The 27,703-nt window shown below is 43.3% G+C and overlaps 2 protein-coding genes across 4 annotated transcripts in view; both read right to left on the bottom strand.

Annotated features, from left to right (window-relative positions):
- Positions 1–951: 951 nt before the first annotated feature.
- Positions 952–2,903, bottom strand: LOC147628301 (extradiol ring-cleavage dioxygenase-like). Its single transcript, XM_086813398.1, has 4 exons — positions 2,776–2,903; positions 2,424–2,653; positions 1,585–1,955; positions 952–1,379 (listed from the first exon to the last, which is right to left on the bottom strand). Exons 1-4 carry the CDS (start codon positions 2,813–2,815, stop codon positions 1,193–1,195), a joined length of 828 nt encoding a protein of 275 aa, XP_086669524.1. The 5' UTR covers positions 2,816–2,903; the 3' UTR covers positions 952–1,192.
- Positions 2,904–6,594: 3,691 nt separating this feature from the next.
- Positions 6,595–27,703, bottom strand: part of LOC147628300 (uncharacterized) — a 56,949-nt gene continuing 35,840 nt past the window's right edge. For all 3 annotated transcript variants that reach the window (XM_086814134.1, XM_086814136.1, XM_086814135.1), the window contains 2 exons: positions 7,811–7,924; positions 6,595–7,658 (listed from right to left, as the gene is read on the bottom strand). In XM_086814134.1, coding sequence (XP_086670260.1) covers positions 7,092–7,658; positions 7,811–7,924 — 681 coding nt within the window. In that variant the 3' untranslated portion in view covers positions 6,595–7,091. The remainder of the gene's footprint in view (positions 7,659–7,810; positions 7,925–27,703) is intronic.

The following is a 27,703-nucleotide window of genomic DNA, read 5'->3' as shown; positions in this document are numbered from 1 at the left end:
CAAAATCCTTGCTTACTCTGACCTCCTCCTCTGCACCAGTGTCTCAACAGGGAAGCGATAAAGGTCATAGCTCTAGGGGAACCACAATTTTCTAGACAAAGGTCATAGCTCTAGGGGAACCAGAGTTTTCTAGATAACCTATAAAGAAGGTCTCTCAAGAGGAGTCATCAAAGGTGCCTATAACCCCTCCTTGACGCACTCACAAAGAGAGGCGGGCAAAGCACCTCAAGACTATTGTGCAAGGTATCAGGTCTTCGCCTTGATTCCTTCAAGTGCCACTTCTTGGTGGATCATGGTGCCTTGCTGGGTCACATCATCTCAACAAATAGTCTCTCTCTCCAAATCTTGACAAGATCATTGTTATTCTCAAATTAAGCCCTCGTTCAATTCTAAAGGTATGCAAGAATCGCTCGGACATACAAGCTACCAACGTCGGTTCATCCGCATATATGCAGATATCTATTTTCCACTCAACCGCATACTTCAGTTGGATGTTCTCTTCTATTAGAATCTAGATCAAGAGAGAGTCTTCACTTTTCTCAAGCATATACTGATGTACGCTCCAATACTCATCACCACGAATTGAGAGTTGACCTTCCATGTGCACATGGATACCAATGTAATAGCAGTAGGAGCAAGTGCTTGTGTAACCAGATATAGAACTGAAGATGGATAGGTATATCTACTATGCAAGTAAGCAACTCAATAGAGTCGAGAAACTACTCAATCATAGAGTAGGAAGGTTTGGCCATAGTGTACTCATTTCCAAAATTCAGACACTATTTATTACAGCATCACTTTGTGGTGATCACGGACTATCAAGAACTGAAGTATTTGTTGAATAAAGCCCAAATGGCCTGAAAGATCTGGAAATAACTACTCTTTCAAGAATTTGACTTTGAGATTATGGTCTACCCAAGAGATGAGTTTACATTTCAATGTAGTTTCAAATAAGGAAAACTGCTTTTATTTATAAATAATTACATAATTTTAAAAAAAATACAAAGCATTGTAGTGCTAGGCACAAGGGCCTGATAGTTCCAAATTCTTATCTTCTAAACAAATTTATGATACTTGGTGAAATTTAGTAGAGAGGAAGAGCTTATTGAGATGTAGCCTTAGATTTTAAGGGCGTGCATTACTTTGGGTGTGGGGATGAAATCAACGAGCATAGGATCTATGGTGAGTATGCTCATGGTGTGAAGGCAAAGGAAGCCATAGACAGAGTTGAATGGGCCCAGCTCGCATGAATTCTTCGTGCCTTTGCATTTTCTCCAGCTGCCCCAAGCGCAACTAGTAAAGGGTAGAAATGCTCAGGTGTTGGATGCACTTTGCTTGCATTGGGAGCCTTGTTCTCAAACTGAATCACGTCATTAAATCTGGAAAAGCAGTCAGTCATAGTCATCAGACCACACATACATCTTACACCCATCATGTAGATTCAACTTGACCTAGCCTTGAACAAGAAACACATCCAAGTGTTGGCAGGAAAAGAACATGATGTACAGCACTGCCTCAAAAGCCATGGCAAGCCCAGATCATCAGAGGAGAGCAAATTTTGCAAAAACTCAAATTAAAGATCACCTGCCATTGACCAGACAGTCATTCAGCCAGTCATCGAAATTAGCTGCCCACGCAGGAGGCGGGCTGTTGTCGAAAGCCAAGGTGCGTAAGTTGTGCGTAGCACTCCCTGATGCCATAATAAGAACACCTTCGTTCCTGAGAGATGCCAAAGCCCTTCCCAGCTCGTAATGATGTAGGCCATCTCTGTAGGGCTGAACTGATATTTGGCACACTGGTATGTCTATCTCTGGGTACATGAGAAACAATGGTACCCATGCACCATGGTCCAGCCCTCTCGTGGTATCCTCCTGCACGGAAATGAAGCCTGCAGCATGCAGCAAGTCTTTGACTCGCTTTGCGAGCTCTGGGGCACCGGGAGCATTGTATTGTAGCTGTAAAATGAGAGAAGGAACCTTTCATTAACAGAGGCCTTGATGAGACCCACAAAAGATCACAACCCCACCACTAGTTATAGGCATCCGCGGGTGTAGGCTGTCCAATGCAGCTACACATCCATGACATGCTCATATTCAAGATTAGGGTTTTCTGCTAAGATCAAGGCTTTACTGTTTGCTCATGTCCAAGGTGATTTGAACTATAGGTTTTTTTTTGCATCTGGTGGTGTGTATATATATTATATATCTTTTAAAAAAGGAGAAAATATATGCATGGGACATTAGCAACAAAGCAGACGCCAGAGAACCCAAGATTCCAGTCCTATATTTCTACCAAAAACAAGCAATCTTTCAATTGGGACAAGGTATAATTCCTCCTGCAAAAGCCCCGGATTTCGTTAGCAGGAAAAACCCTGGGTTTGTGTAGAGAGAGGGTGGGTGCGTGTGGGTGCTTTGATTGCTTACCTTGTAGAGTTCGGGAGGGAAGTTATAGAAGTCGTGGATGGTGGTGTTGTGAGCCGTGCTGGAGACGGCAGGTTGGGAGGTGGACCAGTGGGCGGACACGGCCAGCACCGCCCTCGGCCTCTCCGGCAGGTACTGCCGCCACCGCCTCAGAAAGTCCCGCGCGGGGCAGTCATCCAAGGCCAGCATCGGAGACCCATGCGATATGTAGAAGGTATCCATGGAGCCTATACCTGTATATATCAACAAACAAACAAAGGAGAAGGATTGCAATGCACCTTGTGCTCGCAAAAAGACAGAGAGGAAGAGAGAGAGACTATGTCAGTGCTTGGCTATGGCCATGGTTGTGGGCTACCTTTTTTAAGAGGAAGACGCTGCGCCGGCAGGTTCAGCATCCTCGCCTTCGTCTTTGACCCTTCCAAGTTCCCCGCCAGTAGTGCGTCACCTTCAAAAGAGACATATAGTTAAAAAATGAACTATTTCTCTTAGACTTGGGCGGGTGTGTGTGATAAAAAGGGACCCTCCCACTACCCTTCTGCAACAAGTGGCTATGCAAGAAGGGCCCTTAAGTTGGCATGGATCCACTTTGGTTCGAGTTCAGCTTCGTCGGATAGCCCTTCTAGGGCTCTTGGCATAGTTGTTTTACGACGTACAAAAACCTCTCTTTCTTTTTCTCTCTACATCTGAACAATGCCAATTAATCATCATCATAAGATATCATAACACAACAAAAAAACAAAATCCAAATATACAACCCCCACGTTGCCAGAGCCTTCCCTCTAAAGTATGCCTAGTGACTCAATAATTAGAATTTACGGAGGAAACAAAAGCCCACGACCACTTAAAAGGTAAGTTGTGTGATACGTTCATGACCTTTGCCTACTCCTCAAAGTTGAGATACATATTCTGATACCTTCTTGATATCCTCAACCTATCAATTAAGGAGACTAAACTTAGACAAAGACAGAGTCACCTTTGGAAAGGAACGTGACACAATGTCTTTAATGCACTCTTTACTGTTACCAAGTAAAAAACATGACATTTTCCATGCCAAGCAAAGGACAGTGAGATTACACACTTGGGGATGCAGGAACGCACCTTCAATAAAGTCTTGCATCTGAGAATCCCCATGCTCCTCAATTAGTAACTTGGTTAAACACCTCATTATTCAGGTAATAATCATTACTAGGATCTCTTCCAAAAACTTATCTAGATCTATCATGCTATTGTGGAACATAGATCGTCTTCTCCGTGAACAAAAGAGACATAAAGGCAGTTACAATAATTTCTCATTTATCAGCTTCTCTAATGCTAGGGCTAATTCCATTGTTGCAAAGGATGTTAACCTCTAATGAGATACTTGGATATGAGAATATCAATATACGGCCTTGAGAAGCTAGCAATGTAGAAAAGAGTAGCTTGAAAAATATAATGTAGAGTGCATCACCTTTCTCTTGATCATTCTTTATATTAAAATCTATAATCGGTGGCATGACAATTGATTGCAACTTTACTTTCCCACCACACGGTATTCTTTTGTCACATGCACACATCATTGGAAAATAAACAATATAGAAACTTCACATCCATCCTCCTATAGAACCCATAATAGATTGCAAAACCAAGGTTCAAAAGTAACATAAATGGCCATTAAGACAAATCAAGGGCTTCATGTGTTTCTCTACATGAGATTATTCCGCATCTCATTGGAGTCTTTGAAGAACCTACGCCGAAGTGACGATGGCAGTGTCACTGAGTTGAATTAAAAAAGGAGACTTTACCATCATGGACTAAAAATAGAGCTTGGCATGTGACTTACTTAGCAAAACCTAGCAATGCGACATTATCTCAGTCGGTACACATAAGAGGTATTTTACTCAACCGTGCAACCAAATCTTAAGGCAACCCTGAATTTCTCAAGCTTAGTCTTAGACTGTTTCTCCTACCCTATCAAGTCCTTTTCTCTTGCATCTTTGGGATGAATCACAAGATTAGAAACCTTGATTTCCCCATCCTTTATTGAGATAGCCTTTTTTTCTCCTATCTTATCAATGTAGAAAGACGAAAATGCTACTTAAAATATTTGGAATGGGGAAGCTCAAGCTTTGAAAACCCTAGTTTCGTTGACCATAAATGACTTACTCTAGGAGGGAGATAGGAGAAAAAGGGCCTTTCAAATAGATTGGACCTGAGTGAGGCAATATTCAGCAAGAAAGATGAAAACTTACTTTCTAGCTCATGTATGCTCGCTCGGATTGGTATCTTGCACTACTTTGCTGCAACCAAGATGTAGACGTCCTCCTCTCTCTCTATCGATAAGCAACATCCTCCTATAAGAAGCTAGAGTATTCGGATAGATTGGACCTAAGTGAGGCAATATGCAGATGAAGATTTACCTTCTAGCTCATGTATGCTTGGATGGTATCTTGCAATGCCTTGCTGTTGCTCTGCAAGAGCAAGTTGTAGGTGTTCACGATCAATAAGCAGCAGTTTGCTAAAAAAGGGGTGACTAAGCACCATAAAAACACATCGATAGCATAGATACAATATATATTGACATGGATTAGCGCTTTGATGATGATTAAACCTTTCACTTCTCTAGTGCAATTATAGATTTAATCATATAGTGAGGCTATAGACTCGAGTTTTAGCAATCTCAAAGTTCTTTGAAGTCGTGTGCTAGCCTCAAAGTTCATTAAAGTCATGTGTGCTAATCTCAAATTTCTTTGAAGTCATGTGTGCTTCCATCATTATACAAAATAGTAACAGCATTAGCATCATTATGCAAAATAGTAACATCTTTTCCATTAATGATTCATTTAATTTTCAACAATGAGATTTACCCTTACCTTCGTAGTTAGAATAGTTTTGTTTAGTGTTACCTCATGATTGAAAGAATCATTGTCACCATCATCCTCGATCATGTACAGTTTTAGCAGGTGAACTAGCTCTAGAAGTTCACTACCAATGGTTTGCCAACTCAACACTAATAGGGCCATCATGAAGATGAGTTCTTGTAATTGCCTTGTGCTAATGGGTAGTACTTGATCTAGAGTAGAAGAGTGGAAGAAAGAGAAGGATAGTAGGGAAATGTGTAGAAGTTGCATAGAGACTGTTGTAATGCATGAGCAACATTTTGATGAGTAGGGTTGTTCTTTTGAGTAATATATGTGAGGATTGATGGATTCTTGTGAGCATTGTTGTGTCCTTTGAAGTGTAGTTCTAGAAGACTTTGAGACTATCGTATTATCATATTGTACTACTACATAGCTCTTACACCTCTCTTTGCACTAGTAATGCTTAAGTCAGTCTGGTTGATCTCATGTTTCTCCGATCATGCTATCTATATTATCATGTTGTCATGTAAATGAAAGTAATCTTAAGTGGATACATTTGGTTGTCATTTTCCCCAATCTTATTGTCGATTAGAGTCACCCATTGCTCAGTATTGATTAATGGCATACCACAAAAGATGTGTGATCTTAGAGTTTTCATGAATTTAATTTGATTTTTATTTTCATCTTAAGATTTTTGTAATGTAATATAATTTGATTTTGTAATATAATTTGTGTTGTAAAGTTGAAAATCAAAATCAAATTAAATCTTAAGGCTTTGATTTTGATTTTGTAATATAATTTGTGTTGCAAAGTTGGAAATTAATGAGTTTGATGTAATGGAATGATTCTTTATTTTTTAGTGTGATTTTATGTGTTTTTTGCTTATTTATTTTATGTGTTTTTTATTTTGTAATATAATTTGTGTTGCAAAGAAGTTGGAAATCAACGAGTTTGATGCATAAAGATAACCAATGGAACGATTTCTATTTTTTAGTGAGATTATATGTGTATTTTTGCTCATTTCTTTTGTCCATGCATTAGAGTTGCATTAACTTAATTTGTCCATGCATTAGAGTTGCATTAACTTAATTTGTCCACATATTAGAGTTGCATTAGCTTATTTTTTTTCTTTCCGAACTCCATTTATGGATAGAATAGATTTTATAATTAGTTGTATTGTGTTTCTAAATTTCTTGTGCAATTAATGTATTTTCTCTCACTTAGGTTCATATTATCATGCATTGAGAGTGCATTACTAATTGGACTTCATCTTCACTCTCTAATTGCTATTTTTAAATAAAACTTGGGATTAAAATAGAGCCAAAGTTAGATCCCAATTCAAGATTGATTAAAAATTAGGTATGAGGGGAAAGACATGAATCTAGTCATTACGATCAATCAGGGGCGATGTCGTCTTCAAGACATGCTAGAGTCAAGATATGTCCCTAGTACTCCATTCGAAAGGCTAGATGCACTGAGGCCATTGAGCGCAAATTGGATTATGAGAGAAGTCTCTTTTTGTTTGGAAAAAAAAAACTAGAACTTAATCGGAAGATATTCAAGTCAAGAACTTACCTTAGCCTTGTCGAAGTATGCGTCGTGTGTCTTGGAAAATGGTGGGCCTTCAACAAGGGCACCATGCTACCAACATAGACATCCAAGATTGGCTGAAGATGGTGTCATCCCTGGTCCTGTTTTTTTGGGTCTTGATCTTGAGCTTAAACTTTGAATTTTCCCTGCCCTTGTTTTTGTTATAGAGATTTGCTAAGCCCAACAAATACTCAAGAGCTCAACTCTCATAGAGAGCTCAATGCTTTCTCCCTTGTGCACGTTGTCACACCACAATTTTGTCTCTATGGGGTAGCATCCTCCAACCACACTCTGATGAGCATTGTGGATTTTTTGAAACAAATGCCTTAAACACTTTTTCTCTCTCCTCCCATGTTAATTGGGAGATGTCAACCTTGGGGGCTATCCTCACTGGTACCTCTTCTAGGTTTTGCAAGATGGGGAGATGCCTTTCACCTGCTGTCGTCTCAAAGTTCCTCTTTGGTCCTTCTTGAGCCGTGCATCTGGGGGGCAATGGACTGGTCTTGGATCTCAAGGGTGAGCCCAGTCCTGGCCAGGACGATGAGGCACCCACTGATGGAAGGTGAGGAATTGAAGGCAATGAAGTTCTCCCTTCCGCTGTCAAAGATACTAGATTACGGGGATGAGAATGATTGGAATTCATATAAAGCTTTTTTGGGGACTTTTTCGAATTCTGTGTCTGATCCACAGCATGATGCAAAGACTCTGTCAGCAAACCTTCCACCTCTCCACGCTCTTTGAGCACTTGCTGTGCAAGCTGCCGCACTTTCTTCAGCTCGTTTATCTTTGTTTGCGCCAGCCGCTTCAATGTCTATCATAAACAAAGAGACAAGAACCTTAGCCATGAAAGCCTTTAGGGATTTTCAAGTGAAGGATTCCTCTCTACATACAGGGATTCTTTAACACATTGACTCGTCCATGAATCTTCCCCCAAGTTATTGTAGTTGATTTGCCAAGGCAGACCTGTTTTTCAGCCTGTAAAATTGCTATCCTCTTTTTATGCTCCTCTTCAAGGTCTCTCCTCTCAGCACTGTATTGACGGATCACTTGACCAAGGCTTTTTTCTAGTTTTTGCAGCTGTGGCATCAAGAAACCAATTTGAACTCTCTCTCTCTCTCTCTCTCTCTCTCTCTCTCTCTCTCTCTCTCTCGTATTCCATGATGAGATTCCATGGATAGTTTTGTATCACCCCAGTGAGATAGCTTTGTTTTGTTTCTATTTTAATGATGAGATATGCCATGGACATTATTGTATCACTTTGGTCTCATAGGTCCATTGGGTCTTTAGTAGATGCTTAATATATCTTTCTTTCTTTCTTTTCTTTCTCTCTGGCATGCGCGTGTGCACACGCACACGCACACGCACACGTACACACGTACACACACACAATTTTTTTTGTAAAACCACTGTTCTATTACTTTTCTGTATAGAGAGAAGCACCCTCATGAGAGTGTTTCTCATTAATTCACAAAACTAAAAACAGTGGAAAACAAACCTAGGTGTATCTAGCTGTTGGAGCTAATGGCAATCATATAAGGATTGGCACAATATGATGTAATACTTGTCAATTGGGGGTGATTGGAAAGCCAGTCGATCGTGTGCAGTCCAAAGCGACCAGAGAGCCCAAAATCTTGTTCATTAAAAAAATGAAGCCGTTCTTGTTAGGCTCCTTTCATATCTCCAAAAGATCAAAAAGTTCCTAGAGGAATGTGTACCAGGAAATCTGGCAGTCAAACACACAGATAAACTATGCAAGAAATCCTAGGTGTCAATACAACACATAGATTGGAAAACCAGCAATCTAAACTCTCTAGAGAGCCCAAAATTGCGTCCATTAGAAAAACGGAGCCAAATGTGCAAATCTCTGCTCGTATCTGTCAAATATCCAAAAATGCTGAGAGAAAAGTGCACTTGGAAATCTGGCATTCAAGCAGTCCGCCCTTGGTCGTAGGTCTCAAAGTCCTGACGTAGCACTGCCAAGTCCTCCTAGCAGATCCTGGCTGATGTTGTCACCTCCCATAAGGTGAAAAGGTTAGATAGGATGCTCCTATCCTCATGAAGTCTGTGTACCATGTATGAAGTCTGGGAGCTATGGTTGGAGACATCTGCTGATGGCTTTGGAATTTTGAAGGCAGTACTAAGAGAGTGATGGGTCTCCACTGGCACACCTCCAGTTGCTCCCCCTTCCCCCCACCCCCCCGGTCCCCCCCCTCCTTGGGGATCCCTCCAAAAGCCGATCAAGCATGGCTCTATTCATCATTATCTCATTAAAGGTACTCCACAAGCTGCTCAGGCATGGCTCCAGCTGTCATAATCTCATTGAAGGCACTCTGCAAGTTAGTCTTCATCATAAGATCCCAGTGCTGCAAGAGGAGAGAAACCAGAAGGCTATTCTTGCCTGGGTACTCCCCCCCAAGTAAGAGCCTGTCCTTCCCCCAGCTCATCGATGGAGAAGGGAGAATCCAGCAAGGTACTTACAACCACCCTCCTGTGCCAACGCTCTGGCGTGCATTGTTGCGCTGTGGGCAGTTACGGTCTGTGATGAGACGCAAGAGCAGTAGAATTCAGAGGCAATGACCCAAACCCGAGGTGGGTCCGACTCCACCATCCCATCATGCCCGAGGCTGCGCACACCATCCAGCCTGTGGTGTGGTCCTGTGGGCGAGAAGAAATCACCTAAAACTCAGTCCCCCCTCCCAGGGTCCAGATGGTAGAAGGAGGCTTTGGCATGATATCTGTACTCTGACTCCTGTCCTCCAAAGCACTAAGAACAGCCGCCATCTGTGCACCAATCCAGGGGCTGTCATGAACTTTCTCCTCAAGGTGTTGAAGAGAGGACAGTGGCACTAGGGCCTCCCACAGTCCCATGCTCCCTCAATGCTCTGAGATCTCTCTTGGTCAGATCTCTTGGTCTTTAATGAGGAAATCCGGGATGCGAGTGGTCTGCTTGCGGTCCTGACTCCACCGATTGCCCAGGTGGAGGATGATGGGGGCGTGATCAGAGAAGGTGGTGCCTGCTAAAATGCCATCTGTGCCGCTGTGGTTGCAGGCCCACTCATAAACATAGAATTGGTCCAACCTAGCCAAGTTGGGCCTAGGGCTTTGAGATGATTGGAAAAGATTTGGAGAAGATAAGACTACCGGCGGTAAAGCAGGGCCAGGTGTCTTGGCAACAAATGCAAAAGATCAGCTCCTCCCAGAACGGGTTCTTGGCGACCATCACTGTGGTGTCTTGGCTGCCACCACTCCAGTCCTCTGTGGTCTCAATCATGTTAAAGTCCCCTCCCATCAACCCCTATTGTTTATTCTGCTCTGGTTTACCTGCTTGTGTCTATGGTTTGTTTGGTCACACGAATCTTTTTCAAGGGGTTTATCTTCCAGGGAGGACTTCACAAAAGTATCAGAAAAGGCCTTGAGGTGGTAACAGAATTGTGTTGCTCTAGAGGCACCCAGAAAGATTGTTTAAAACAATCCATTGACCCTAGAGCTGACAGGTAACATGCCTGGCTAAGGCACCCACGTTGCTGCCCTCAGGCAATGACCTCCCTGCAGCCCAGGTGCCCATCGAGCAATGAGACTGTTATGGTCATTTATTGCAGGATCCCCCCACATAGGCCTTTGTAGATTGGTGGACCCACCACCAACAATTTGAGGCATCCGCAAAGCATAAGAAGTGTGATGATCATTTACCGCAGGAACCCTGACAAAGGCTTCTGTAGGATTTGGTAGACCTGCTGCCAATGGAGCAAGAATTAAAACAGGTCCCTCCCAACCCCCCAACCCATCAGCCTGCCTCGTCACCTGATCTGCCACCCTTTCCCTTTTGCCACTCCAATGCAGTAGTCTTTGTCACTGACCCATCCCTACCCCGCATTTCCTTGTGACTTGGTGAGAACGTTGTCTTGACACTATAGGAGCACCATCTTACCATAGGACGCACCCAGCATGGCGGTAAGATGCTTCAAAGGTGTAGTCATGCCTTCAATAGGAGCACCACCTCTCATCGAGTGACTTCATTTGGGTAGTGATAGGTGGCTATTAAGTGTTTGGGGCTGGGGTGATCTCTATTTCGATGCAGCTATATCAGGTATAGTCCTAGGCAATGCTGGTCTTGAAAGGCAATGATTCAGGTCAATGGGCCAAAAATATCAGAACCTTCCTCATATCTCATACCACACCAGGCATATGTCTCGAACTCCAGAGTCTAGCAAACAAACTTTGTCCTCTCTTGTGCTCTCTCCACTCTTAGGCAGTAGAATGAGACTTGGATCTGTCCCATCCCTATCTGCATGCATGTGACATGTGTCTGTATGAATAGCCAGGCTTCAAGATGAAGCCATCATGTCATCTGTAAAAAGTGCTCCCCGTAGAATTGGAGCTTTGAAGGAAACTGCAGTGGGGAGTAGCCATGTGGTGCAAATCTAAAATTGAAGAAGGTTAGAACAGATAATGTCCTACCTGGTGAGGAGTAATAGAAGCGCACATGCATGCTTGTGTACACACACACGACCATGAGAATGACTTCATCAGACGGATGAAGAAGTGTATACTGGTAGCACTAGAGATACCTCAATTCCATGCCTCCAAGGGGTTACATTGGAGAGAGCACTCTAGTTACAGTGTTCAAGATTTCCAAGGCCTCCTGAACCGAGACAACCCTCCATGTGATAGCTCCAAATCTGAGAGATCTTCCAGGCAGGAAGGAGCGCGCCACCATAGGCAGTGGATGTAGAGAGTTTGTATGAGGTCACAGATGTGGAAGACACATTGATCCCTATTAACCAGATGAAAAGCTACTGTGGGATGTTCTCGGCGAAGGAGATGACCAACCTGAGCGTGGACTCTAGTTGCCTGGTCTGGGGGGATTCTATCACCAATATGAAGTGGCATCCAATCGTCGAGAGAAGAGAATGGTACTCTTTGGGGAGGCTGGGGAAACAGTCTCACTAGGAAGGAAACCATGGAGTCAAGCAAAGTATGCTTGCACTGTGTGCCATGACAGGGCTCAACTGCAAGGCTTTGTCTGTGAGGGGAGCCGAGTCAAACTCTATCTTGGTGTAGCCATTGCAGAGAACTGAATGTCTGTGCTGTAGCTCTGCTCTCCAACTAAAGTGGCTTGCAAAGATCACGGATCTTCCCTCTAGCAGGTCTGCTGCCATATTGGACATGATGGCAAGATAGGAGGCACACAAGACCATGCAATGAGCTGTACAAGCTTTCTGGTCTGCATTTGGAAACCTCTGAGCAAATGTTAGAGCTCAAAACTTAAGGGTGCCCATGTGGGGAAGCATCACATCAGTTGTTCCAGTAGGTATGCAAATCTTGCTGATCGGCTGGTTGACAGCTTATCAATTGGCATTGGAATGTTGCTGCCAATCTCGAAGGCCTACTTTAGCTTAAAGAACACTTTCTTAGCGTGCACACTTTTATTTATTGTTGCTACAAAAAAAAAAAAATCTATTAAGCAAGAAAGAACAAATACAAAATCACGGAAGAAAGCCAGAGATCCTCATCATAGAGTGTAAGAAACCCACAGCCAATCAGGGGCACTGTGATGCCAAGAAAGTGCAGTGGGAGTTGATGAGAAGAAGATCCCGTGATCCCATTTTCTCATGAAGACGAGCCCAAGTGGGCATAAGAGTATGGATAATATCTCCCGAAATGGTGCAGATGCACTGGGTCCCATAAATCAAAGTGCCCTCAATCGCCTCTCTACATCTGGCTTTCCAGATCTGCCACGCTGTGATGCTGGTGATAATCTCCCAAGTAGTGTCAAGCCTCCCCAAGGGTGGTGTGCAGTGTGCCTGTATGCACACCTTTATTTGAACTGGGCAAACTGCAAAACGCAGTGGTTGCTCAAGATAAACCTTCTGCTTCAGGTTTTTATTAAGGAAAGATAATTTCACATTCATCTAACACCAGAAGGGTGCAGATAGTAGTCAATCTTGATGGAAACTGTCTTTGGTTGGAGATGTCTTCTTCCTCTCTGAAGCTGTCATGACCCTGTGAATTTGTGCAGCATAAGTGTGAGCATGGTGGTTGGTGAGCAAGAAATATGTTTAAGGCTCATACTTGGGGACAAAAAGGGAACTAAGGTTTATAAACCCATGTGTGGACAACCCCATGTGTGGAGGGGACAAAAAGGAACAAAAGTTTAAAGGTTTATAACCTTTATAAAAACTTTTTTTAAGCATCGTGGCCCCTAGGCTAATTTGGGGGCCTACACTTCTTTTGGAGAGTGGGGCTACCCTTCAGCTTTTTAGTTCAGTACTTTTTCATTTTGTTGGGATGACAGAGGATACCCCACACAGGTACACTGATTTGTCTCATAGGCCGCGTTCGGTCTTTTGGAAGACGTTAATAAAATCTTTCTTTCTTTCTTTCTTTCTCTCTCTCTCTCTTGCTTTTTGGAAGGAGCTGCTGGCGGGCTGCGCTGGATTATACACTGCCTGAATATCACACACACGCATGCTTTTTGGGGAGAGAAGACTGGCTTGCTTCTGCGCTACAGAAAACACAGGCGCAGACTGAACCTCTTTCTCTCTCATGGCTTTTGGGAGAAGACTGTCTGGCTCCTACGCAACAGTGCACACAGGTGCCTATTGAATCTCTCTTTCTCCTTTGCTTTTGGCAAGAGGCTGGCTGTCGGGCTGCACTGCTGTACATACAGGCAGAGCTGGACACAGAGTCGTGGACTGTAGGAGGGAGTGCAGGGCTGGATAGCAGGTTCACCCACAAATATTCTCTCTCTCTCTCACGTTGAATCAGGTGCTGGACTGCAGGCGGCTGCAAGACAAGAGGGCAGGACAGAATAGGGCTTTTCTCATGCCTCCTCTCTCTTGTGAAAAGCGACACAAGGACTGTAAGTTTCTCTCTCTCTTTTTGAGCAGGTGGGACTGCAAGAAGTGTCAAACTAAGACTCTCTTTTCACTGGCTCGTGACTGTTTCGGAGTTGTTTCTCTGGCCCTTTGTGAGAGGAAGGGTTTGTGGAAATAGGGCAAGTTTGTGGATTGATTTGGAAGAGTTTATGGACTGTTTCATGGCTGAGTTTGTGGCTATAGGCATGGGCCATTTAGATGCATATTCAAGGCCTCATGGATGCACTGTCTTAGTAGATTAGAGGAGATAACAGTGTGGTGTTTTTGGGACACAAAGCTTGTGTAACCTCTATGCTAAGAGGTCCAGAGGATTGACAGATTGGACATGTAGACATACAAGCCATGAATGGCCATGTTGTACTCATTTAAGCTTTTCCATTGAATTTGAATAAAGAAATACCGAAAGGGGCGCCAAGCTTTGGGGCCAACAGGTGTCGTTCTTCTTTTCGTGTTGGAGCACTCTAGCTCACATATATTTGTTTTATCTGCTGGACTACAATTGGTTTGGGTGACTGCTAGTCTACCGCACTTTGGTTTCTACCATAGGCCGGTTTCAAGGTTCCGTTGCTGGGACCATCACCAACTTTCTTAAGGGGGTAAGCTCGTGGTTGTCTCGAGGAAACTCGTTGCTGAAAATTTCAGCAAGATGTCAAACTCTGAGGATGACTATGATTATGATGATGAGGAAGAGCAAGAGACCACTCCTGAGAGGACTGAATCTGAGGATGTACTTGTAGGAGAACAGGCTGCAGAAGATGCACATTATGAGGATGTAATGCAGCCAAAAGATATGCCAAGTAAAGAGGAAGATGATGCCCAATTCAAAGCCCGTTTGGCAGGGGCAGTGGATGTGCTTATGCAGCTCACGCAAAGTGAGAAGTTTGTTGAATTTATGAGGGCCCCTTCTGAGCCCAAGAAGAAGAAAAAGAAGGTGCGTTCTAGGAACCCACCTCAGGGCAATAGTGGTGCCTTCCCACAGGACTGCTTTTGGATAGATTTCTAACATGCAGAACACTTATGGTGCAAACTCACAGAGTTCCTTTTTGGCGGTGGTTCCGTGTTCCAATCTATGACTGGGGGTTACCCTCAGGGAGGTATGGGAATGCAAGGGAATCTTGGAGCTAATTTTCAGCCTGGAATGCAAGGCAACATGTATGGTGGTTTGCAGCCCAAAATGCAAGGGAATATGTATGGGGGCATGCCCGGAATGCAAGGAAACATGTATGGGGGCATGCAGCCTGGTATGCATAGTGGTATGTTTGGAAACATGGGAGGATCAGTAGGATTGCATGGTATGCAAGGTGTGGGAACTGGCAATGTTGACCCTACTATGGGCATGAATGCAAGGGGTAGCAATCTTGTGAGACCACTTCCTTACGATAATCTAACGCCTATGGGTGAGGCGAAGGATTATAAGGAAGGGGGAGGTGCAGTAAAATTTGACACATTCAGTGGCAGGCTCAAGGCTCTTACCTTGTTATAGCAGTTTGATGCTGCTTTTTTTGGTGGAAATTACACGGAATCCTCGAAAGTGAGAAAAGCTGCGACTTTTCTCAAGGGCAATGCATTGCAGTGGTGATTCACTCTTCTTTTGCAGGGCATAGCACCATCTACTTGGGTACAGTTCAAACAGGTGTTCTCTTCCGTGTGTCCCACATCTACATTTGAGGTGGATGTAATGACAACATGACATAAGAAATGTGAGAATCTTGAGGATTACAACAAGAAGCTTTGGGAAGCTTTACTCCCAGTTACTTCTTATCGTGTAGTACCACTGTCAGAGCAGGTTGAGAAGTATTGTTGTGGGTTGCCCAAGGAAGTGCGTGACTATTACATTAAGAATCGAGTGACAAATATGTCGCAGATGATAGAGAATGCCATGACGGCAAATGCGTTACTCACTGGGGGTTCAACTGGATTTAAGGGCAGCAAAAGCACTGGCAAGAAAACTGAGAAGTCAGGGCATGCATTGCGTGATGCAACAGTGCCTGCAGAGAAGCGGCATAAGATGTTACCAATGCCCAAGAGAACTCCTGAGGAGAAACAGGCTTTGTTGGATGCCAAGAAATGCTTTTTCTGTACCGAAGAGGGACATATGTCTTTCAATTGTCCCAAGCGTAAGTCCAACAAGGACTTTGACACTAAAGGGGAACCCAAGTCTAAGAAAGCAAAGCCTTCTGTAGGGTTAGTTCCTGACCTTGTTGGCGAACAACCAAGTGGTGAGAAGACTGAGTTGTGTAGGGCATGGGGCAAAGTTAGAGATCAGAATGCTTTGATTTTCTTTGACACAGGTGTGTCTATGTTAGAGAAAGAACTGATTTCCTACGTGAGTACCAAGATTGCTTTTCCAAGTCATTGCTAGGAGAACTCCCTCTGGAAAGGCCATAAGATCATGCTATTGATCTTATTCCGGGGAGTACCCCACCAAATAGACCGCTGTACCGTGTTAGTGCAGCCAAATAAGAGGAAATTATGAGCCAGGTACAAGAGTTGTTGAAAAAGGGGTTGATTCAGCCTAGTTCATCACCCTTTTGCTCACCTGTGCTCTTAGTGCAAAAGAAAGATGGTTCTCGGCGCATGTGTATAGATTACAGAGTGCTAAACAAGAACACCATCAAGAACTGATTCCCTATTCCGAGGATCGATGATATATTGGACCGCTTATACAGGGCTCCACAGTCTTTAGTCGGATAGACTTGAAAAGCGGGTATCATCAGATACGTATTAGACCCGAGGATGTGCATAAGACAGCATTTCAGACCACCTTTGGGCTATATGAGTTCTTGGTCATGTCCTTTGGCTTGACAAATGCTCCCGCCACCTTTAACACGATGATGGATAGGATTTTCCGGCCTCATAGAGCGTTTGTGGGCACATTCTTTGATGACATGGTTGTGCATTCACGCTCAGAAGAGGAGCATAGGAAGAATTTGGCTACTGTGTTTGAAGAACTCCGGAAGCATAGGTTGGTATAAATGGCAAAAGAAGAGTGAGTTCTTCTTGGAAGAAATACATTTCTTGAAGCATATCGTGTCTAACGATAGAGTCCGTAGTATGGATCCTTCGAAAGTGGAAGCAATTCTCAATTGGCCAGATTTGAGGACCGTGCATGATGTACACAACTTTTTGGGATTGTGTTCCTATTACAGGCAGTACATACGGTATTTTGCTGAGATTGCTTCGCCCCTTCATGCTTTAACAAAGAAGGGAACTCCGTGTCGATGGGCTGATCGAAAAATTGCAGCCTTTAAAACGTTTAAAGAAAAGCTTACTTCGGATCCCATATTGGTACTACCGGATCTCCGAAAAGCTTTTGTTGTCCAGTGTGATACATGTGGGAACAGCATTGGGGAAGTTCTCATGTAGGAAGGACATGTGATAGCCTATGAGAGTCGTATATTACAGAATGCCGAGAAGCATTTACAGGTCTATGAGAAAGAGATGTTGAATGTAATTCATGCTCTTTCTACATGGAAACACTGTTTGCTTGGGGCTGATTTCACTGTGTAGACAGATCATCAGACCTTGTGTTATTTCTTCACGCAAACTAAACTTTCTGAGAAGCATATGAGATGGGCCAACTTTTTGTCTATGTTCCACTTTCAGATTGTACATGTGGAAGGCAAAAAGAATGTTGTGGCAGATGCTTTGTCACGCAAGCCACAGGTCTCAACAGTTTCACTTGTGCTTATCATCATGAGCTTGATGAGATGAAAGCGCAGTATGCCCAGGATGAGGATTTTGGTAGGGTCTATGCTCAAATGTCTGAGGGTCAGCGGCATGATCATTATACTCTCAAGGATGGCTTCTTGTTGATGCATGGTAGACTGTGTTACCAGGCAGTTACGACTCAAGGTTATGATTGAAAGTCATGCTCCACCGTATGCAGGTCATAGAGGCATTGACGCCACGGTAAAGGTAGTTGTGTTGAAATATACAAGTGGATAGGGTGTGTGCGGGAACAAGCCCTTGGCTAGAGGCTGTAAAAGAGAATCTGTAAATGTGAGAGAACCTGTGAAAAGGTGAGAAGAATCTACTGGGAGAGAATAAAGGGTAGCATGAGGAGATCTAGGAGGTGTGGAGATATTCTGGGAGAGGTGGAGAGAATCAAGGAGAAATCAGTGGGATTGGATGCTTGGATGTAAACTCTATAAATTGAGGCATTGGCCTAATGAGAATTTGCTGGTTTTTGATTATCCATGCCTACATTAAGCTATCAGTTAATTGCTCACTAATCACGTGTTAATTATCGTCTAATCTCTTTGTTAATGATGTTGATTCTAGCATTTGATCCACCATAGCTCATCACATTGTTGTAATTTTAACATGGTATCAGAGCCTAGCCTAGAATCCATCAAGTTTATGAGTCCATTATCTAACTAATTAGGATTAGTAGATGATTAGGAAATAATCACTTTTTTAGCTATTTTCAACTAGCCCTCTGTACCCCAGCCAGTGGAGGGGCTTGATCTCCCTCCAGGAGCAACATTAGGGCAAGCCCTTCTAGGTATATATAGCTACTTCATTGGTGCTCCAGCCAAACGAATCAGCGCAACAAACCGCCTACAAAAGCTCACGTTTTTCGCTTATCTGCAGGCGCCTTTTTTTCTGAGGAAAAAATGACATCTCTTCTTCTCCAGTTGCAATGGGTCTGATTCCTCTTGGCCCTAGGGGTTTTTAAGGGTGCTCTACAAGCTGGTAAGTCAGAATTTGATTTGATCAAGTCTACAGTGAGATCCAAGCTCTTCACCAAATCTGCAGGTGACTTTGATAAAACAGAGATTAAGCATTCAATGTTTGGTCAAATCTTGTGTTTCTTGGCTTAATCCTCTATGAGACTAATTGCTATTGATGGCCTTGAAAGCATTTGAGCTCATTTGAACTCTAAGGCCTCAGATCTGGACTCCTCGCATACTCTATTTTCTGTACATAAAACAGAGGATTAATTTACTAATTAGTGATTAATCAGTGCTAATCACTATTTTTTGGTGCAATTGAGGGTTCAAATTAACCAATAGGTATCTGATACAGATCCCTATAACTTCAGATTGCAATTCGGAGATGGTTTGATACTCCAACCATTCCGTACAAATTGGTTATCCTTGATTTAATGTAATTTTTGGTGATTTTATGCTGATAAATCTGTTGTAATTATCTCTTAAACACTAGATTGAGTTGTAAAAGGGTAGACACTGTCCTTGAATCTTGAAATTGGATCAAGAGGTAAGACCCCCTTCACATTATCATGAGTACGGCACAAGAAATAGCCAAATTTAATGGGGAGCAGTTTTACACATGGCAGATAAAACCATGTATCTGCTCATGAGGAAAAATCTGTGGGGGCTAGTTGAGGGAAGAGATGAATGCCCAGAGATGAGAGGGAAAAATGAGTGGAAGAGCATGAATGAAAAAGCATTGGGACTTATCGCACTCAGTTTAAATGATGAAATCATTCATCACATCACAGGGATACAATGGGCAAAAGATGCATGGGATGAACTCAATAAATTATTTGGCACACAAGCTAAAAATTCAAAGATAAATCTGTTAATGTAATTCTACAAATTGGATATGAAGGAAAGTGAACCTTTAATCACACACTCGAACAGATATAAAAGCATTAAGCAACAACTAGCAGCTATTGGCAAAAAGGTAGAAGATGATGAGACACTAGCAATGCTTCTGAAGAGTGTGGACAAAGGTGAATATGAAAACATTGTAGCAACACTAAAGAATATACCTGAATTGAAGCTACACGAGATAGAAGGAGCTCTACTAGAGCAAGAGACTAGAGGCAAAGAGAAGAAATGGCTCGACTCAATAGCAGGAGAAGAAAAAACATTCTTCGTCCGAGGAGGATTCTCTCGAGGACGAGGACGAGGAAGAGGCAGAGTAGGAGGAAGGACCTTCACTTGCCACAACTGTGGAAAGCCAAGACACATGGCAAGAGACTGCTACTACAGCAAACCCAGTGGAGAAGAAACGACATCGGCAAACTTCATGGAGGCTCCTAAGGAAGTGGAGTCAAATCATCTTTTCTGAGAGAGAGAGAGAGAGAGAGAGAAACCCCACAACCCAATGTAACCTGCCCCAACAGAGTAAAACCACCTCTGAGCCACTGATGATGTAGGCCATGTGGTAGATGTATGTGTGAGCACTTTAGTCAAGGTCACGGGCACTTGTAGTAGCCTTGGACACATAGAGAGAGAGAGAGTGTCAAGGACTATGAGTTTAGGGACTTGAGGCACTGGTCGCGGACTATCAAGTAAGAGGGAAACTTGGTATAGGGTCCAGGTGTGCTAGGAGTATTCACTTGAGAGGAGGTGTTGAAATATACAAGTGAATAGGGTGTGTGCGGGAACAAGCCCTTGGCTAGAGGCTGTAAAAGAGAATCTGTAATGTGAGAGAACCTGTGAAAAGGTAAGAAGAATCTACTGGGAGAGAATAAAGGGTAGCATGAGGAGATTTAGGAGGTGTGGAGATATTCTGGGAGAGGTGGAGAGAATCAAGGAGAAATCAGTGGGATTGGATGCTTGGATGTAAACTCTATAAATTGAGGCATTGGCCTAATGAGAATGTGTTGGTTTTTGATTATCCATGCCTACATTAAGCTATCAGTTAATTGCTCACTAATCACGTGTTAATTATCGTCTAATCTCTTTGTTAATGATGTTGATTCTAGCATTTGATCCACCATAGCTCATCACATTGCTGTAATTTTAACAAGTTGAGGCTTTCTTTTATTGGCCGACCTTGAGAAGAGATGTTGATGCTTTTGTTAGACAATGCATCATATGCCAGAAGGTGAAGTTTGACTGTCAGAAGACATCAGGGTTACTTCAGCCTTTACCTATTCTAGATAGACCATGGGAGAGCATTGCCATGGATTTTATATTTGATCTTCCGAGGACACAAATGGGGAATGATGGCATTTGGACTATAATATGCAGGTTCAGTAAGTAGGCTCATTTCATTCCCGTGCGTAAGAAGATCAAAGTTGATCACATGGTGAAGTTGTTCATGGCGAACATCTTCAAGTATCATGGCATGCCTTCGTCTATCATTAGTGACCGTTGTTAGGAGTTTTTTTGAGCTTGGTTTTCTGGCATATGTACATATGGATGCATGCTCATATAGCACTTGAATGCCCAATACCCCACTCATTGTGGTTGGCAAGAACCACTTTTGTACATAGATGGAAGGCATCCTTAGGAGATGAGTTTCTCCCAGCCAGGTTAAAAAAGTAGGTTTATTTCTAGTTTTAAGGGAGACTTGAGGTTGAACGTGGAGTTAAAAGACCTCAGAATTTTGATGATGCTATTGCAGTGGCTAGAGAAAAGGAGTGCAAATTGGAAATGACTTAGTTAGTTAGGCATGAATGCTATTTCAAGGGTGGAGCCTAAAGCTTTGGAGATGCTTATGTTGTTCACAAGGAATGCTACAATTGTACAGAATTCTCTAGTGGGTTCTAAACCACAAGAGGAGAGGGATTTGAACAAACGCATGAATGACACGATGGCTACCATGCAAAACCTAAACTTGAATTTTATTGGTGGTGGATGAGGTAGAGATTGAGACTATGGTAGATGGGGTGCTGGTTACAAGACACAGGGTGGTTATCAGAGACAAGTGGGCATCCTCAAGCACAAGGGGGTTTTGGTCAAGAGGCTGCGAGAGGTTAGGGAAGTGTTTTATTGTTGTGTACTGATGCTAACATGTTTGTTGTAGCCTGAAAGCTTATGACATCATCGGAGCTTTAGCAAAAGGTCAGGAAATACGCACTGAGATATGCAAGAAGGGACTTGAAAGAGACCCTTTCTTTGGCAACATATTGGTGAACATGTATGCCAAATTCTGCTCGCTTCTAGAAGGGCAGGAAGTATTGGACAAGCTTACCACTCATGAAGTAGTGTTGTGGAACACACTTGCTGCAGGGATGGTGAAGGCCAAGCAAGTAATGGTGGAGGCCGTGGATATGGCAGGGAACGTAGATTTATACGCACATGTTACAATTGTGGAGAGCTGGGACATCTAAGCACTAACTGTGTGACAAGCCACCAAGAATGGGAGGTGACATGTATCCTTTACCTTCGCAGTTGCCTAATAGATCAAATGATTATGGTATTGAGATCAAAGGTGAAGCAGGTCCTAGCGGGTTATCTAATGAAGAAAAAGGAAAAACTAAGGTGGTGAATATTGCGACCTTAGAGAAGGCAAAGAAGCAGGAGAAGGTTGTGGTAATGCCAATAGGAAAGAGGACTACTCAAGAGAGGGAAGGAAGAGGTGTTGCAGGGTCCAACAAGAAAAAAGGGAAGGTTCATGAAGGTGAAGACGCCAAAGCCAAAAGAAAGAGGAGGCCTCGTAGAAAATACCATGTTTCTGATTTTCCATTGGGGGATGGCCAATCAAGCTATAGCTTGAAGTCTGACATCATCGACAGGAAGACAGATGTGACTTTTGGACAATTGATTGAAATGGTGCCAAGGTTAAGGAGGCAATGGAAAAGTCTTGTTAATCCAATTGAGAAGGAGCCAGAGAAGGGATCGGTGAAGGCTCTCGCTATTGAAGAACTCCCGGATATTTGCCCTATTGTAGATGCTTGGCATAAAGGAAAGAGCATGGGACATGCCTATGTAGATGGTGGTGCTCAGATATGTGTCATTACCCACTCTTGTGGAGCAGCTTGGTCTTACCATCTCTGGTGTTTCAGGTTTCCGTATACGCTTGGCCAACCATCAGAAGGTCAAGTGTTTGGGATTGGTGAAAGACCTTGAAGTAGAAGCCTATGATGTTAAAGCGGTTGTGGATTTTCATGTTATGCCAGCAAGTTTAAGAGCCTATCCAATCATCCTTGGAAGGCCTTGGTTGCAAGCAGTAGGAGCTGTACAGGATTGGAGACGTGGCACTATTTGCCTCTACAACAAAAAAGGGAATAGGAAGCTGTTTGATATGCATAGTAGGAAGTCATTGAAAAATGCAGGTGAAGATAAAGATGATTCTAGTGATGAGGGATCTACTAGCTCTTCTGATTCTGAAACAGAAACCAGTAGCTCTTCTACCAGCGAAGAGGAGGTTGATATTGCTTTTCTCTTAGTAGATAAAGAGAAAGGTGAAGATGAGGTTGTGGCACAGGTTAATATGGAAGAAGAAGACACTCTTGGACCCTATGAAGTAATAGAGAAGCTTATGCAGCCGAAGGTGGAACCAAGCCAAAAACAAGATCTTTGATGAAGATGTTGAGTGCAGATCTATCTCCTATGGAGAAAAGCAGGTATATGGAGCTATTGTGTAAGTTCCCTAATCTTTTTATCACATCATATGAGGAAATAAGGGGATTCAAAGGAGAGGAGTTGAAGATAGAGTTAAAGGAAGGTGCAAAACCCGTAAGGCAAAAGCTTAGAAGAATGGGACGTGAACAGATGCAGGCTTTGAAGGAGGAGGTAGACAAGCTTCTTCGAGCAAGTTTCATTACTCTTGTCGACACCGTTGATTGGGTGAGCCCAGTAGTGGTCACTCCAAAGAAAGATGGAAGATGGAGGGTTTGTGTAGACTTCAAACCTTTTTGAATGCGGCTACCAAGAAAGATCCTTATCCATTACCCTTCCTTGACGAGATCCTCGACACAGTAGCTGGATTTCAAAGGTATAGTGTCTGTGATGGTTTTTCTGGTTACTTTCAATTGAAGATAGCTCCTGAAGACCAAAAGAAAACCATTTACATTACACCCTGGGATTGCTTCTGCTACAAAGTTCTTCCTTTTGGACTAACCAATGGTCCTGCTCATTACCAAAAGAGAGCTAATTGGGTGCTGTCTCCTTTCCTTGCTAAGTTTGTTAGAGACTTCATTGATGATTTCTATATATATAGCTCCAAGCAAGATCATTGTGAAAAGTTGGCTGTAGCTTTTGAGCGTTATGATGAGTATGGTGGACAGCTCGATCCCAAGAAACGCTTCCTTGCACAACCAAGAGTGAAGCTCTTAGGACATGTGGTTTTGGAATTCTTTTTTTTTCTTCGTGAAATGGTGTTTTATATTATATGTAAAAATGTACATCAGCCACATGGCTCACACAGAACCTATGGCCCCAAAAAAACCCCCACAAAAGATCCTCTAAAGGATCATGACCATGCAAACCTGTACACTGATAAGAAAGCCTCCTAGCCAAATAAGCATCCCAGATAAAAGCATCAAAGATGAGCCAGACGAGCCGCTGTAGACCATAACGAAATAACATCTGCATCCAGTAGTTGAGCTGAGAGAAGAGAAGAAAACTGCCAAAGCAGCAAACCGCGGATACGTAGAATGTGCCCATGTATTCCAGACAAGGAATCAAAGATGAACCCATTCCGTGTAGTCCAAATATGCCAAAGTCCTGTCCATCTAAGGAAATGGAATATCACAAGGTGACTGTCCGAAGTAATGAGGATGCTACTTCATCTTCTTCCTCTGAAGAGGAAGATGATGAATGATCACGATTCACCATGTACATGACCTCTCATACACGGGCACTTTTTACCTTGGCTGGACAAGGGTTTTTTCCCCGTGTGAGCACACTTCACTTTTAGTGTGTTGGGCTCTTTGCCTTGGGACTACAGTCTAGTACTCTGACTTATGTACTTCACTCTTTATGCGATAATATGAGTATTGAGTACATTTCCAGCACTCTTGAGTCTTGAGTCTTAAGTTCTAAATTCTAACATCTTTTAAGTTTCAAGCTTTCAAGTTTTTCATTGTGTTTTCAAGCATTGACTTTGAACATTCTATTTATGCCCAAAAAAATAATTTTTTTACCCGCCACGAATGCGAATGCATCCACCCTCCATGCATTCTTTTGCAAACTCGGCATTCTCGAATGCGAATGCACGAATGCAAAGAATGCTTGCAACTATGGTCCCACCATGAAGCTTGCGCACGTGTCCGTCCATGTGACAATCCCTCGAACTCAATCAAGTCACGAGCCATGAATACCCAAGGCTGCTCCTGCAAACACATATCCTGAAAAAGCGCCCACCTACGCGCCACCATATGCAAGCGGACATCCAGTAGAGCAGCCCCACCCATTCTTTTGGGCGTCGTAATGTGATTCCAAGCTATCCATGTTTGACCCATAATAGTTCCTTGCCTCTTCCAAGGCATAAACCGAATGGGAGCAACCAAACGGAGAAGAGATTTGTGCGTCCAAGGTAGCAAAGGCAAAAAATAGGAAATCATGCTAAGCATAATAACCTGAGCTACCTTAACCCTCACGTGCATAGGCCACCCTTGAGCTTTCCAATACACAAATTTATCCGAGATCCGAGCAGAAATCCAAGCAAGAAGCGCTTGGGGGTCCACATCCACACCCACTGGATACCCAAGATGACGAACAATGTCTCCTGTATGCACCACACGGCCTTGCCACCCTAATGCCTCAAGATCAAATTCCGTGCATACAATGAGGGCTGATTTTGTTGAATTTATTTTCAGCCCGGAAGCCAATGCAAAATTATTCCAAGCTTCCATTGCTCGATCTATATTGGTTTTTTCGGCCCTGCGAAACATAAAAGTGTCATCCGCAAGGGCTTGAGCAACCAATTGCTTACCATGAGGGAGATGCAAACCAACCACTTCACCATGCGATGCCATAGCATCTAGGCGAGATAACATAGGATGAGTGGCAATGGCAAAGAAAAGAGGGCTAAGAGGACAGCCCTGCCGGAGAGAACGGGTGAGAGAAATACCATCCGAAAGTCCTCCATTGAGCATAATCCACGTGATAGAGCCAGAGCCAAGTAAATGCACCAAATTAGCCATTTTGGGACCAAAGCCCATGGTTGTCATTAACTGAGAAAGAAAAGACCAGCTGACATGATCAAAAGCTTTTTCAAGATCCAGCTGCACCATCACAATCTCTTGCTTCTTTGCCTTGGCATAATCCACTCCAATTTGAACATTAAGAATATTATGCAAAATATTCCTGCCATGCACAAATCCATATTGATATGGATGAATAAGAGTAGGAAGCACCCTCTGCAAGCGATTGGCAAAAATCTTTGTAAAGATTTTATACATAATACCCATAAGTGAGATCGCTGGGCATCCATCAGCCTAACAATATTCTCACGCATATGTTTTTGATGCAACTTATCATAGAAGCGATGAGATTGACAGTTAGCATCCCGCAAAGCATCAAGACGTGCAAGTAGTTTAAAGCGAACATATTGTGCTTCCTGCACCCTAGATAGCTCCTTTTTCAGCCATTCTATGGCATCCACAACTTCAGCATCCATAGAGTCAGTAAACATGAACGCCTGCAAGCCCTTTAAAAGTGACTCAAGAAGAGCCACATGCTGTTTTTGTATAGAGGCATTAGCAAGACCATAATGCCACACTAATTTCCGAGTGTTGGTAAGGAACACTGGCCAAGCATGATAATCAGCCATGGACACTCTTGTGGAGAAATGTCGTATCAACTGACGCATATAAACATCAAAAACTTCATGCTCCAAAAAAGTGTGATTTAAGCGCAAAGGCAAGCGTCCCAACAAGCCTTTATATGCATCCACAGGATGATAGACCATTTCAAACACAAGCGGCCAATGATCCGACAAACCCTGTTGCTAATCAACCATCATAGTAAGAACCTCTGGCAAAAAGAGATCTTGATGTAAAATATACATCCTATCCAATCTAGCATAAGTGCCCCGAAACTGTTGTGAGGCATAACTGTAACCCCTTTCATCTGGATGCAACCAAGACCACATGTCTTGTTTTAGCGACCTTGCTGCAAAAGCTTCCCACACCATTCTCTCCGGGCCATCCATTACAGAATGAGGCGACGTGGCTTGCTCCCTGGAGACACACATATTAAAGTCTCCCATCACAAAGCCAGGATGAGAGATTGAAAGAGCACACAAGTCATTCCACAGCAAACGGCGTGCATGAGCATTATTTGGAGCATACACCCCTAACAACCATAAAGGCGTATCATCCCAAACAATCTGTATCACTAGAAATCTTCCATGAACATCTTGAATCACAAGAGAAGGCTGAAACTGCGAACGAACAGCAAACATAACACCTGATTTCGAAGCAGGATGTCCGCTGTAGAAAACATGAAACCCCTTATATACATAGGCTTTGCCAGCCAACTTATGCTGCTTATGTTCAACTGCACACAAAACATCCCAACCATGACAAAATGTTGTACGCCAAAGCCTGAACTGCTTTTGGCGCGAAGAAATACCCTTTACATTCCATTGTACAATTTTCATAAGCCTTCCCAGAAAAGGAATCAACAAGGCCGTGTACTAGGCCCAGGACAATCTGCCAAATCACGAACCTTTTGAAGCATTGCATTTTTAGACATGGTATTTGTGATCTCAGACTGCCCTTGGAGTTCCCGAGCATGTGCCAAAGGGTAATGACCATCCCATGGCGAGATGACCTCACCCTTTGAACCAAACGCAAGAGGCAATTGTTGTTGTGCTTCTTTTGTTAGGCGACTTCTAATAGGATAGCGTTCTACTCTATCCACCCCAAGAGCCCATGTACCCTGAGAAAGTTGGCCTCCCGGCCTCTCAATCCTGGTCTGTTGGCTGGTATCCTGAACCCAAAGGGCGACGAGCATATGTATGTAAGGGCCCCTGATGAGTACGCAAAGGCCTCTGCCAAATAGCATCTGAGAAATCCCCCCGCGGGGCAACAAATCGTGTCTTTTTACCACGTACTTCCACCCATGGCTGCTCAACCTCATTCTGAACATCCACATGTACATCCATGTGCTGGGCATCATGTAAAAGAGCATCATGCTCATCTTCCACGGGCAACTGCCCCATCAACCGCTGCAAAAGTACTAGAGGACGGCAGCTGGTTTTGGAATTCTTCTCTCTTCACAATTACTTTATCCCTTGCAACAAGCAGCTAAGCATGATCCATTGAATTGGACCATTGAATGAGGGCTACACATCTCCTTGCAAGATAAAGAACCAAGCTCAC

This window comes from Cibotium barometz, chromosome 19, assembly GCF_041138505.1.
Source record: "Cibotium barometz isolate CiBa-2024 chromosome 19, ASM4113850v1, whole genome shotgun sequence".
Lineage (NCBI taxonomy): Eukaryota > Viridiplantae > Streptophyta > Polypodiopsida > Cyatheales > Cibotiaceae > Cibotium > Cibotium barometz.
This window is presented reverse-complemented; position numbering and strand designations above follow the sequence as displayed.